Genomic DNA, 15,323 nt, shown 5'->3' with positions numbered 1-15,323 from the left:
GTAGTTCTGCTTACTAAACCTGGGTTCCTACCTAAGGTGGTCACTAACAGGAATATCAATCAAGAGATTGTTGTTCCATCCTTGTGTCCTAATGCTTCCTCGAAGAAGGAACGTCTGCTACACAATCTAGATGTAGTCCGTGCCCTGAAATTTTATCTACAGGCAACTAAGGAGTTTCGTCAAACGTCTTCCCTGTTTGTCGTTTATTCTGGCCAGAGGAGAGGTCAAAAAGCTTTGGCTACCTCTCTCTCTTTTTGGCTTCGTAGCATAATACGATTAGCCTATGAGACTGCTGGACAGCAGCCTCCTGAAAGAATTACAGCTCATTCTACTAGAGCTGTGGCTTCCACTTGGGCCTTTAAGAATGAGGCTTCTGTTGAACAGATTTGCAAGGCTGCAACTTGGTCTTCTCTTCATACTTTTTCCAAATTTTACAAATCTGACACTTTTGCTTCTTCGGAGGCTGTTTTTGGGAGAAAGGTTCTTCAGGCAGTGGTTCCCTCCGTATAAAGAGCCTGCCTGTCCCTCCCGTCATCCGTGTACTTTTGCTTTGGTATTGGTATCCCAGAAGTAATGATGACCCGTGGACTGACCACACTTAACAGGAGAAAACAAAATTTATGCTTACCTGATAAATTCATTTCTCCTGTAGTGTGGTCAGTCCACGGCCCGCCCTGTTTTTTTATGGCAGGCGAAAAAAAATTTTGGATTATACTCCAGTCACCACTACACCCTTGGGCTTCTCCTTTCTCGTTGGTCCTTTGGTCGAATGACTGGAGGTGACGTAGAGGGGAGGAGCTATATAGCAGCTCTGCTGGGTGAATCCTCTTGCACTTCCTGTAGGGGAGGAGATAATATTCCAGAAGTAATGATGACCCGTGGACTGACCACACTACAGGAGAAATGAATTTATCAGGTAAGCATAAATTTTGTTTTTAACCCTTTCATGACAGGGTCATTATGTCTACATCCGAACAACGTTCCGATGTAAACAAATTGAAATCCTGCAATCGTGCATGTGATTGCGAAATGTCAATTATGGGATCGGGTCATGGGGGCGTCCCTATGAAGCTAGGCATGCCCTCCAGACCGCGATCTCATCCAGGAAGCTAAAGCCCGGCACGGTTAGGACGGAATAGAAAGCTGCAATGGCGTTAAAAGGTTAAACATCTTTCCAATTTACTTCTGTTATCTAATTTGCTTTGACCTCTAGGTATTCTTTGGTGAAAAGCATACCCAGGTAATCACAGGAGCAGCTATGTACTACTGGGAACTAGCTGCTAATTGGTGGCTGCACTTGTCATTGGCTTACCCACCATGTTCAGGTAGCTCCCAGTAGTGCATTGCTGCTCCTTTTCAAAAGAATATTATTTCTAAAGAATGGTCTAAACCTCATAATTCAATTAATCCATCTGCAAGATTTAAAATAATGTATCCGCTTCCTGCTTCTAATTTTGTGGTTTGGGAAACTGTTCCTTAGGTGGATGGTGCCATTTTTACTTTGGCTAAACCGACTTATATCCCTCTGGAGGATAGCACTTCTTTTAAAGACTCTTTGGACTTGAATCTTTTCATAGGACAAGGGCTTTTCTGCAGGCAGGTTATCTTTTCAGACCAGCTATTGCTGATATTTCTGCTGGTGCTTCCATTTGGTTGGATAATCTTTCTGATAAGATTTCTGAGGATTCTGATAGTAAAGATTTTCTTAACTTTTGCTTAAATGTGCTAATTCCTTTATTTGAGATGCTATCTTGGATATCATTAGGACAAGTGCTAAAAGAATGTCCTTGTCTCTCCTTATCTGTCCTTTCTAGACAAGCCTTAAAGGGACAGTCAACACCAGAATTTTTTTTTAAAAGATAAATAATCCCTTAATTACCCATTTACCTCTGTAATTACCTTGTATCTAAGCCTCTGCAGACTGCCCCCTTATTTCAGTTCTTTTGACAGACTTGCATTTTAGCAAATCAGTGCTATCTTCTCGGTAAATTCACGTGCATGAGCTCAATGTTATCTATATGAAACACATGAACTAGCGTCTTCTAGTGGTGAAAAACTGTCAAAATACATTTAGAAATTAGTGATTTGGTGATAAAAGTAAATTGGAAAGTTGTTTAAAATTGCATGCCCTATTTGAATCATGAAAGTTTTTTTGGACTTGACTGTCCCTTTAAGGTTAAAATCACAATCTGCTGATGCAGTTTCTAAGTCTAGACTCTTGAATATTTATTTTCAAGGAAAGAAATTGTTTGAGACAGATTTAGATTCTATTATTCCCACTGAAGGCAAGGGAGTGTAAATTAAAGGCTTAGTTAAACTAAGTCAAAAAAGGGTTTGACAACACAAAGAGAGTATTTATACCTTTAAATCTTAAATAGAATGTAGCTATGTGAGCGAAAGATAAAATATAACTTTTATTAGTTACAATGAAAAGTGTATGCAATAACCTTGCAATATAACATTTAAACCTTAATTTAATAAACACTTAGGGGTCGATTTATTAAGTAGCGGATGCTGCATCAAAGCCCCATCGTTTCTGGTCCACAAGAAAGTTAAGAAGCTGATCCTTAAAGGGATATGAAACCCCAAAATGTTCTTTGACGATTCAGATAGAGAATACAATTAATTTACTTCTATTATCTAATTTGTTTAATTATCTTGGTATCATTTGTTGAAGGAGCAGGCCCACTGGTTTGTAACTGAACACATCCGTAAGCCAATGACAATCAGTATATATATATATGCAGCTACCAATCGGCAGCTAGAACATAGGTTCTTTGTTGCTCCTGAGCTTACCTAGATAAACCTTTCCGCAAAAAGATAACAAGAGAAGGAAGCAAATTAAGTAATAGAAGTAAATTGGAAAGTTGTTTAAAATTGTATTCTCTATCTGAACCATGAAAGAAAAATGTTGGGTTTAGGTGGCGGACTGAAATCATCCTGATTCAATACGATTGGCCGCCAGTGAGCAGGGGGTGGCATTGCACAAGCATTTCACCAGAAATGCTTGTGCAATGTTAAATGCCAACTGCGTATGCTCATTCAAAAATAATGTAAATGTGGTAATGCAGTTTATATTGTCGTCAGTTTTTCAGTATGCAGAGTTATTGGTAAAAATAAATGTGATCAAATAGTAAATTAAAGACTCCTAAACTGACATCTAAACTCCTTCAATCCGGGAGCTACAATTAACTGAATCTGGCTTATATTACTTTAACTGCTAAGTATCATTAATAATCTAGAACTAAATTCAAAATTCTCATCCTTACATACAAAGCTCTCACCAACGCCGCTTGCCACTACCAATCCTCTCTAATTAACAAGTATAATCCCACTAAGATCCAATAATGACCTCCTCCTTGCATCCGTGACTATCACCTCTTCCCATGCTAGACTGGAGGACTTTTATTGTGCAGCACCTACCCTCTGGAACACAAAGACCGCTACTCCATAACCTGTCTGCCTGCTCTGAGCAGACGGACAGACATCGCCGGAAATCAACCCGATTGAGTACGATCGTGTTGATTGACACCCTCTGCTGGCGGCCTATTGGCCGCTAGTCTGCAGGGTGCGGCGCTGCACCAGCAGCTCTTGTGAGCTGCTGGTTCAATGCTGGTTACGGCAAGCGTATTGCTCGCCATATTCAGCGAGGTCTGTCGGACCTGATCCGCACTGTCGGATCAGGTCCGACAGACCTTTATTAAATAGAGGCCATTATCTCTAGCTCTAGATTATTAATGATACTTAGCGGTTAAGGTAATATTAGCCAGATTCAGTTAATTGTAGCTCTCGGATTGAAGGAGTTTAGATGTCAGTTTAGAAGTCTTTAATTTACTATTTAATCACATTTGTTTTTACTATTAACTCTGCATACTAAAAACTGACTACAATATAAACTGCATTACCGCATTTACATTATTTTTGAACGAGCTGAGATTAAGTGTTTTTAAATTAAGGTTTGAATGTTATATTGAATGAGTGTGTTGCAAGGTTATATACCATTTTTATTGAAAATTATATTTTATCTTATGCTCACATAGCTACATTCTATTTAAGATCTAAAGGTGTAAATACTCTCTTTGTCAAAACCGTTTTTTTTTTTTTAATTTAGTTTAACTAAGTATGATTTCTAGTATAATTACAATCCCTCCACTAACTGTGCAGGGTATATTGTAGGTTATATTGGATCTGTATGTATAACTCTATATTTTATTTATTTTTTTCTAACAATTTCATGAAAGGTTTAAATGTATTCTTTCATGTGAAGCATACTATGGAAAAAAAACTCCGGTGGCGTTTCATTAGTAAAAATAAAATTTTGTTCATGTAATTGGCAAGAGTCCATGAGCTAGTGACGTATGGGATATACTTTCCTACCAGGAGGGGCAAAGTTTCCCAAACCTCAAAATGCCTATAAATACACCCCCACCACACCCACAATTCAGTTTTACAAACTTTGCCTCCTATAGAGGTGGTGAAGTAAGTTTGTGCTAGATTTCTACGCTTGATATGCGCTTCGCAGCATGCTGAAGCCCGGTTTTCCTCTCAGAGTGCAGTGAATGACAGAGGGATGTGAAGGGAGTATTGCCTATTGAATGCTATGGTTATCCTATCGGGGATCTATTTCATAGGTTCTCTGTTATCGGTCGTAGAGATTCTTCTCCTACCTCCCTTTTCAGATCGACAATATACTCTAATATACCATTACCTCTGCTGATTCTCGTTTCAGTACTGGTTTGACTATCTACTATATGTAGATGAGTGTCTTTTGGTAAGTATGTCTTATTTTATTCATGACACTCTCAGCTATGGTTTGGCACTTTATATGTAAAGTTCTAAATATATGTTTTATACTTATATTTGCCATGATTCAGGTTAATCAGTATATTTCCTTCTTACAGACTGTCAATTTCATTTTTGGGAAATGCACATGAATACATTTTTTTATTTTTTTTCTTACCTGAAAATTTTTCAAATTTGACTTTTCTTTCTAAATTGCGGGCTGTTAGGCTCGCGGGTGCAAAAAATGCTAGAATTTATTGCGTCATTTTTGGCGCGAGACTTTTTTGGCACGAGAATTACGTTTGTTGACGTTAATGACGATTTCCGGCGTCGTAGTTGACGCCGAGAGTTTTCACGTAGTTGCGTCATCTATGACGCTCGTGTTTGTTGCAGACGTTTTTGGCGCCAAAAAATTTGTCAATTGTGAGCGTCATACTTGGCGCCAGTTTTTTTTACATTATTTAAGTCTTTGTTTCTTTTTGCTTCTGGTTTCCAGAGGCTTATTCTGTTTTTTTTTTTCCCCCATTTCTGAAACTGTCATTTAAGGAATTTGATAGTTTTGCTTTATATGTTGTTTTTTCTATTACATATTGCAAGATGTCGCAATCTGACCCTGTATCAGAATCTACTTCTGGAATGCTGCTGCCTGATGTCGGTTCTACCAAAGCTAAGTGCATTTGTTGTAAACTTGTGGTAACTGTTCCTCCGGCTGTAGTTTGTGTTAGTTGTCATGATAAACTTTCAAAAGCAGACAATATTTCCATTAGTAGTAGTCCATTACCTGTTGTTGTTCCTTCAACATCTAATGTTCAGGATATTCCTATTAATGTAAGAGAATTTGTTTCTAATTCTATTCAGAAGGCCCTGTCTGTTATACCACCTTCTAATAAATGTAAAAGGTCTTTTAAAACTTCTCATAAATTAGACGAATTTTTAAATGACCGCCAACATTCTGATTTATTTATCTCTGATGAGGATCTATCTGGTTCAGAAGATTCTGCTTCAGATATTGACACTGACAAATCTTCATATTTATTTAAGATGGAGTTTATTCGTTCTTTACTAAAAGAGGTGTTGATTGCATTAGATATGGAGGAGTCTAGTCCTCTCGATATTAAAACCAGTAAACGTTTAAATTCGGTTTTTAAACCTCATGTAGTTATTCCAGAGGTTTTTCCAGTTCCTGATGCTATTTCAGATGTAATTTCTAGGCAATGGAATAGTTTGGGTACTTCATTTACTCCTTTAAGGTTTAAGAGTTTGTACCCTTTGCCGGCTGATAGATTGGAGTTTTGGGAAAAAATCCCCAAAGTTGATGGGGCTAGCTCTACTCTTGCTAAACGTACTACTATTCCTACGGCAGATAGTACTTTTTTTAAAGATCCTTTAGATAGGAAGCTTGAATCTTTTCTAAGGAAGGCTTATTTATGTTCAGGTAATCTTCTTAGGCCTGCTATTTCTTTGGCTGATGTTGCTGCAGCTTCAACTTTTTGGTTGGAGGCTTTAGCTCAACAAGTACCAGATCATAATGTGTATAGCATTGTTAAGCTTCTTCAACATGCTAATAAATTTCATTTGTGATGCCATTTTTGATATCATTAGAATTGATGTCAGGTATATGTCTTCAGCTATTTTAGCTAGAAGAGCTTTATGGCTTAAATCTTGGAATGCAGATATGACTTCTAAGTCAACATTGCTATCTCTTTCTTTCCAAGGTAATACATTATTTAGTTCTCAGTTGGATTCTATAATTTCAACTGTCACTGGGGGGAAGGGAGCTTTTTTGCCTCAGGATAAAAAATCTAAGGGTAAATTTAGGGCTTCTAACCGTTTTCGTTCCTTTCGTCAGAATAAGGAACAGAAGCCTGACCCTTCCCCTAAAGGAATGGCTTCCAATTGGATGCCTTCTCCAGTCTGGAATAAATCCAAGCCTTTTAGAAAATCAAAACCAGCCCCCAAGTCCGCATGAAGGTGCAGCCCTCATTACAGCACAGCTGGTAGGGGGCAGATTACGATTTTTCAAAGATGTTTGGATGAATTCAATTCAAAATCATTGGATTCAGAACATTGTTTCTCAAGGGTACAGAATAGGTTTCAAGGTAAGACCGCCTGTGAGAAGGTTCTTTCTCTCACACATTCCAGTGAACCCAGTAAAGGCTCAGGCTTTCCTGAAATGTTTTTCAGACCTGGAGTCATCTGGGGTAATTGTGCCAGTTCCATATCTGGAACGAGGTCTGGGGTTTTATTCAAATCTGTTCATTGTACCAAAGAAAGAGAATTCTTTCAGACCAGTTATGGATCTAAAATTTTTGAATCGTTATGTAAGAATACCAACATTCAAAATGGTGACTATAAGGACTATTTTGCCTTTTGTTCTGCAAGGGCATTATATGTCCACAATAGACTTACAGGATGCTTATCTTCATATTCCAATTCATCCAGATCACTATCAGTTCCTGAGATTCTCTTTTCTAGACAAGCATTACCAATTTGTTGCTCTTCCTTTTGGCCTAGCAACAGCTCCAAGGATCTTTTCAAATGTTCTCAGTGCCCTTCTCTCTGTAATCAGAGAGCTGGGTATTGCTGTGTTTCCTTATTTGGACGATATCTTGGTACTTGCTCAGTCTTTACATTCTGCAGAATCTCACACAAATCAACTTGTGTTGTTTCTTCAAAAACATGTTTGGAGGATCAATTTACCAAAAAGTTCATTGATTCCTCATACAAGGGTAACCTTTTTGGGATTCCAAATAGATTCAGTATCATGACTTTGTCTCTAACAGACAAGACGTCTGAAATTGGTTACAGCTTGTCGGAACCTTCAGTCTCAATCATTCCCTTCAGTAGCTATGTGCATGGAAGTTTTAGGTCTCATGACTGCAGCATCGGACGCGATCCCCTTTGCTCGTTTTCACATGAGACCTCTTCAGCTTTGTATGCTGAACCTTTGGTGCAGGGATTATACAAAGATATCACAATTGATAGCCTTAAATCCCAATACTCGACTATTAAAAAGAAGTAAGATGCTCCAACAGCGCTAACTTGAGATAAGACCTAGAGCTCCCTTACGAATGGGTCCCTAGTTACCCAATGAAAATCTAACAGAAACAATATATATGTAAGGAGCTCCTTATGTAAGGCAAGGTCAGCAAGATTGGGCCAGGATTAAATGTGGGATGGCTCGTATATGAATAGTTGAGGAGAGATAAATAGCATATAAAATGTCAATTTAATCTCAGACTTAAAAATCAGTTTGTATAATAATATGTTAAAATCAGTTTACATAAACATATGATACAAATACATATAAATACATGAATCCATGATACAATTAATAAAAACAGATGACAAATATGGCATTAAAAACAAATGTAGATAAATATAATCAAGGTTAAAAACAATGGTGACTGCTCCGGGGTCTGAAAAAATATATATGGGAAAGTTAATACTCCTGTGTAGAAGGTGCTATAATGTGCTCGTCTTGGGTGACTAAAAAATCTTAAAATCCTTGTGAATAATAATAATGATACCAAGTCCAATAGTCAAAAAAGAATCCAATGGTTCAACTGATCCAATTGTGTAGGTTATTCCAAATGTGACAAAAATAAAAATATCTAAAAAAAATGTGTTCAATTGTGATGAATAAGTTGTGAAAAAATGCTCAAAAATATCAAAAATATATATAAAAAGAGTCAAATATAATGTTAGAAAATAGTGTTCAAAATAATTCCTCAAATGTGATGTGGATTTCAAGCCAAAATGTAAATAAAAATAAAAATATAAATAACAAAAAACACATACAGTGTTGGTTGGATTCTTGGTAGTGCTCAGCTATGAACAAAAAAAGAACAAAAATTCCAAACCTGTGAAAAAAGAGATAGTACAACATAGAGCAGTAACATTTTAAATTGGCTTTAGTTGATTGAAATGTAACTCACCATATAGGTCAACGCTTTTCGGCCCACCAATAGGGCCTTTTTCAAGTCTTCTGCTAGAAGAGTTTCTGAATTATATGCTCTTTCTTGTGAGTCTCCTTTGATGATTTTTCATCAGGATAAGGCAGTTTTGCAGACTTCATTTAAATTTTTACCTAAGGTTGTCAATTCCAACAACATTGGTAGATAAATTGTTGTCCCTTTGTTGTGTCCTAATCCTAAGAATTCTTTGCAAAAATCTTTGCATTCTTTGGATGTGGTAAGAGCTTTGAAATATTATGCTGAAGCTATTAAAGATTTCAGAAAGACTTCTAGTCTATTTGTTATCTTTTCTGGTCCTAAGAAAGGTCAGAAAGCTTCTGCTATTTCTTTGGCTTCTTGGTTAAAACTTTTGATTCATCATGCTTATGTAGAGTCGGGTAAATCCCCACCTCAGAGGATTACGGCTCATTCTACTAGGTCAGTTTCTACTTCCTGGGCTTTTAAGAATGAAGCTTCTGTTGATCAGATTTGCAAAGCAGCAACTTGGTCTTCTTTGCATACTTTTTTTTCTTCTTCAGAAGCAGTTTTTGGTAGAAAAGTTCTTCAGGCAGCTGTTTCAGTTTGATTCTTCTGCTTATAATTTCAGTTTTTTTCATTATAAGATTAAAACTTTTTGATTTGGGTTGTGGATTCTTTTTTCAGCGGAATTGGCTGTCTTTATTTTTATCCCTCCCTCTCTAGTGACTCTTGCATGGAAGTTCCACATCTTGGGTATTTGCTATCCCATACGTCACTAGCTCATGGACTCTTGCCAATTACATGAAAGAAAACATAATTTATGTAAGAACTTACCTGATAAATTCATTTCTTTCATATTGGCAAGAGTCCATGAGGCCCACCCTTTTTGTGGTGGTTATGATTTTTTTGTATAAAGCACAATTATTCCAATTCCTTGTTGATGCTTTTGCTCCTTTCTTATCACCCCACTTCTTGGCTATTCGTTAAACTGAATTGTGGGTGTGGTGGGGAGTGTATTTATAGGCATTTTGAGGTTTGGGAAACTTTGCCCCTCCTGGTAGGAATGTATATCCCATACGTCACTAGCTAATATGAAAGAAATTAATTTATTAGGTAAGGTCTTACATAAATTATGTTATTGTCATGTATTGTGTATATTATCTAGTAATATTTCACATTCTGCTTTGGTGTGGCCTTTTGAAATTTTGAGGAAAGAAAAAATTTACAGCTAGATTACGAGTTTGGCGTTAGAGGTTATGCGGTGCTAACGAGCAGTTTATGCTCACCGCTCACTTACAGAGAGCACTGGTATTACGGGTTTTTACAAACCCGGCGTTAACCGCAAAAAAGTGATCGTAGAGCAAAATTTTGCTCCACATCTCACCTCAATACCAGCGCTGCTTACGTTAGCGGTGAGCTGGCTGAACATGCTCGTGCATAATTTCCCCATAGGAACGGCTGAAAAAAAACCTAGCACATGCAAAAAAGCAGCGTTTAGCTCCTAACGCAGCCCCATTGATTCCTATGGGGAAAATACATTTATGTCTACACCTAACACCCTAACATGAACCCTGAGTCTAAACACCCCTAATCTTACACTTATTAACCCCTAATCTGACGCCCCCGACATCAACGACACCTACATTATATTGATTAACCCCTAATCTGCCACTCCGGACACCGCCGCCACCTACATTGTACTTATGAACCCCTAATCTGCTGCCCCCAACATCGCCGACACCTACATTATATTTATTAACCCATAATCTGCCGCCCCCAATGTCGCCGCAACCTACTTACACTTCTTAACCCCTAATCTGCCGCCCCCAACGTTTCCGCAACTATATTAAAGTTATTGACCCCTAAATCTAAGTCTAACCCTAACACCCCCTAACTTAAATATAATTTAAATAAATCTAAATAAAATTTCTATTATTACCTAAATAATTCCTATTTAAAACTAAATACTTACCTATAAAATAAACCCTAAGCTAGCTACAATATAACTAATAGTTACATTGTAGCTAGCTTAGGGTTTATTTTTTTTTTACAGGCAAGTTTGTATTTATTTTAACTAGGTAGAATAGTTATTAAATAGTTATTAACTATTTAATAATTACCTAGTTAAAGGGACACTGAACCCAAAAATGTTCTTTTGTAATTCAGAAAGAGCATGCAATTTTAAGCAACTTTCTAATTTACTCCTATTATCATTTTTTCTTCGTTCTCTTGCTATCTTTATTTGAAAAAGAAGGCATCTAAGCTTTTTTTGGTTTCAGTACTCTGGACAGCACTTTTTTTTATTGGTAGATGAATTTATCCACCAATCAACAAGGACAACCCAGGTTGTTCACGAAAAATGGGCCAGCATCTAAACTTACATTCTTGCATTTTAAATAAAGATACCAAGAGAATGAAGAAAATTTGATAATAGGAGTAAATTAGAAAGTTGCTTAAAGGGACAGTCTAGGCCAAAATAAACTTTCATGATTCAGATAGAGCATGTAATTTTAAACAATTTTCCAATTTACTTTTATCACCAATTTTGCTTTGTTCTCTTGGTATTCTTAGTTGAAAGCTTAACCTAGGAGGTTCATATGCTAATTTCTTAGACCTTGAAGCCCACCTCTTTCAGATTGCATTTTAACAGTTTTTCACCACTAGAGGGTGTTAGTTCACATATTTCATATAGATAACACTGTGCACGTGTAGTAATCTGGGAGCTGGCACTGATTGGCTAGACTGCAAGTCTGTCAAAAGAACTGAAAAAAGGGGCAGTTTGCAGAGGCTTAGTTACAAGATCATCACAGAGGTTAAAAGTATATTATTATAACTGTGTTGGTTATGCAAAACTGGGAAATAGGTAATAAAGGGATTATCTATCTTTTAAAACAATAAAAATTCTGGTGTAGACTGTCCCTTTAAAATGTCATGCTCAATCTGAATCACAAAAGAAAAAATTTGGGTACAGTGTCCCTTTAAATTAAAGACAAATTTACCTGTAAAATAAAACCTAACCTAAGTTACAATTACACCTAACACTACACTATAATTAAATTAATTCCCTAAATTAAATACAAATAAATACAATTATCTAAAGTACAAAAAATAAGAAACACTAAATTACAGAAAATAATAAACAAATTACAAGATTTTTAAGATAATTACACCTAATCTAATCCCCCTAACAAAATAAAAAAGCCCCCCCAAAATTAAAAAAGCCCTACCCTACATTAAATTACAAATAGCCCTTAAAAGGGCTTTTTGCGGGGCATTGCCCCAAAGTAATCAGCTCTTTTACCTGTAAAAGTAGTACAAATCCCCCCCAACATTAAAACCCACCATACTCTAAAACCCACCCAATACCCCCTTAAAAAATCCTATCACTAACCCCTTGAAGATCACCTTAACGGGAGGAGTCTTCACCCAACCGGGCCGAAGTTCTCAACGAAGCCGAGAGATGTCTTCATCTATGCCGGGCGAAGTGGTCCTCCAGATGGGCAGAAGTCTTCATCCAGACGGCATCTTCTATCTTCATCCATCCGGCGCGGAGCGAGTCCATCTTCAAGACATCCGACGCGGAGCATCCTCTTCCATCGAAGTCTTCTTACTAAATGACGGTTCCTTTAAGTGACGTTATCTAAGATGGCGTCCCTTCAATTCCGATTGGCTGATAGAATTCTATCAGCCAATCGGAATTAAGGTAGAAAAAATCCTATTGGCTGATGCAATCAGCCTAACACCAAACTCGTAATCTAGCCGTTAGTTTTTATTTTGCATATGTTTATAGAACTATTTACACCCAAACGTATCCCCTCTATCATTACTAATGAATGTGATCTAGTAGATGTAAAAGAATGTTTGTTTGAAACTGTGTGTGTTTGGATAACTTATTCTGCCTCTTCGTATATATGGAACTGGATGTGGTAAATGCTTTTATATATACATGAAAACGGTACTTTACTGCAATGTCACAAATTAATTTTAGAACTGTTTTTGCATTACAACTTTCACATTATTCCCACAGTTATTGCAGTTGTTAGAGTCTGAAAGCTCTTGTTTAGAAGCATACCTGGAATGGAAACAGCTGGAGCCTGTATACTGGCAATGGATGGTAAGTGTCTTTGTTTCTTTTTCTGCTTTTTATGTGTTTTTAGTTCTCTTCTTAAATGATACAAGTCACTGCCAACTTTCTAAGAGCGCATAAACACACTTTTCTTTCATAACGTGGTGAGAGTCCATGAGCCATTACTCCTGGAATTTAACTCCTGGACACTAGGAGGAGGCAGAGATTTCATTCTGCACAAACTGTCAGACTGCAAGTAACGATCTTCTGTATCTTCTGACCTTGTTTACCTACCGTTTGTGTGTCGCTCTGTGGAGAGGATAACATTTTACAAATCTCCATAGCTGGGTATCTTCATTTACTTACTTATTTTTGGAAAGATGTTTTTTTCTATTCTACTAAAATGGTTTAATTTCTAGTCTTTTTACTGCTCAAATAATATCTTGGTTCTTACTGTGCAGGATCCTGATTGTTCATTATCTCTGTCTCCTTACTTTTTATTTGTTATATATAATAAATAATATTTTACTTGTCTGTATTATCTATCTATGGAGCATACTGGAGTTGTCCCGACTTCTATACCTTTAGACCCATTAGATGGTAGATTACTTGATCATTTAAATACTTTAAGTGTGTATTTTATAAACTTGTAGCTGTGATTCCTCCAGCTCAACTTTGCAATTCCTGTATAGATCATTTTATGCATGCTAAGCAGACCAAAGCTGCTCTTGCTTATAAAGGAATTTGTACTCCCTCTATTTGTACTGTGCAGGGAAAGGCTTCAGAGTTTGCTCCAATATTTAAATAATTTGTGTGTCCAACTGTTTCTGAGATGTTGGCGGCCATGCCACCTCCAAGTAAGCGCAAAAACATAAATTATGATTACCTGATAATTTCATTTCCATCTGTGGGAGGAGAGTCCACGGCTTCATTCATTACTTGTGAGAAATAAGAACCTGGCTACCAGGAGGAGGCAAAGACACCCCAGCCAAAGGCAAATACCTCCCCCACTCCCCTCATCCCCCAGTCATTCTGCCAAGGGAACAAGGAACAGTAGGAGAAATATAAGGCTATAAATGGTGCCAGAAAATAGAAAGAAATTTAGGTCCGCCCACCGGAGAAACGGGCGGGAGTCGATTGAAAATTAGAGTTCTTTCACAGAAAAAGATTTCTACATACAGGTTATGTATTTAAACCAGCTATCAGTATAGCTTGTGTTGCAGCAGATTCTACTCTTTGGTGTGATTCTGATCAGATTTCAGAAGATTCTATAAATGTTGATTTTCAAAGCTATTTGAAACTTCTAAGGTCAGCAAATGCTTTTATCTGTGATTCTGTTGTTGACATTATTTGAATTAATTTAAAAAAAATATGGCCTTATCTCTTGACCAGCATTAGGACTCAAGTCATGGTCAACTAACATAATTTCCAAGTCTAGACTTTTATCTCTTCCTTTTCAAGGAAAAAATAGTTTGGGCCTGCTCTAGACACCATAATCTCTATTGTATCTGGAGGTAAAGGAGCTTTTCTTCCTCAAGACCAGAAGTCAAAGGGAGAAAACATAGCTACTACTCGCTTACGTTCCTTTTGTCAATCTAGGAACCAAAGGTTCTCCTCTTCACAAAAACAGAATTTTTCTAGATCCTGCTGGAAGTCCTACCCCAATTGCAACAAGACGAAACAGTCAAAAAAAGCCATTTTCATCTACAAAGTTAGCATGAAGGTGCAACCCCCGATCCAGATTCTTTTTTGGTAGGAGGCACATTACACCTTTTTAGGATGGCCTCAGTTCAAGATCCTTGGGTTCTAAACATAATTTCTCAGGGAAAAGTTTCTTCTGACCCAAGTTACAAAAGACTGTGTAAAGACTCAAGCCTTTTTACTATGTGTTCAGGATATAGAACTCATGGGAGTAATAGTTCCATTTTTTATGTTAGATCTAGGCCCGGGTTTTTGTTCCAACCTGTTTATTGCCTCCAAAAAGGAGGAAACTTTGAGGCCTATTCTGGATTTGAAAACTTTCAACAAGTGCATAAAGTTTCCTACCTTTTAAAATGGAAACAATTCAGACTATCCTACCCCTTGTACAGCAGGACAATATATGTCCACAATAGACTTAAAGGATATATTTTCAGTTTCTTACTCTACCATTTGGTCTGGCTACTGCTCCCATAATTATTACAAAGGTTTTTGGAATGCTGTTGTCTGTGATAAGAGCTCATTTAGTGGCCCCATACCTGGATTATATTTTGGTACAAACTCTATTTTTACCTTTAACAGAATTTCATACCAACATTATTCTGTTGTTTCTTCACAGACATGGTTGGAAAAACAATGTTCCAAAAGGTTCTCTTTTTCCTCAGACCAGAGTCTCTTTACTAGGCTCTATCAATGAGACTTTTTTTAAGATATCAAAGGAGATCAGGGCTACAGACATGTGCAAGACCTATGTATAGAAAGGTTGGCTCTGATGATTGAGCATTACATTTTATTCCATTTGCTTGGTTTCACGTAAGACCTTTTCAACTCTTCATGTTAAG

At 37.1% G+C, this 15,323-nt stretch overlaps 1 protein-coding gene across 3 annotated transcripts in view; it reads left to right on the top strand.

Moving 5' to 3' along the window:
• The window catches only part of TEDC1 (tubulin epsilon and delta complex 1), a 473,641-nt gene that overhangs the window by 297,690 nt on the left and 160,628 nt on the right, over window positions 1–15,323 (top strand). For all 3 annotated transcript variants that reach the window (XM_053697856.1, XM_053697858.1, XM_053697857.1), the window contains one exon: window positions 12,745–12,831. In XM_053697856.1, coding sequence (XP_053553831.1) covers window positions 12,745–12,831 — 87 coding nt within the window. The remainder of the gene's footprint in view (window positions 1–12,744; window positions 12,832–15,323) is intronic.

This window comes from Bombina bombina, chromosome 1, assembly GCF_027579735.1.
Source record: "Bombina bombina isolate aBomBom1 chromosome 1, aBomBom1.pri, whole genome shotgun sequence".
Taxonomy (NCBI): Eukaryota; Metazoa; Chordata; class Amphibia; order Anura; family Bombinatoridae; genus Bombina; species Bombina bombina.
This window is presented reverse-complemented; position numbering and strand designations above follow the sequence as displayed.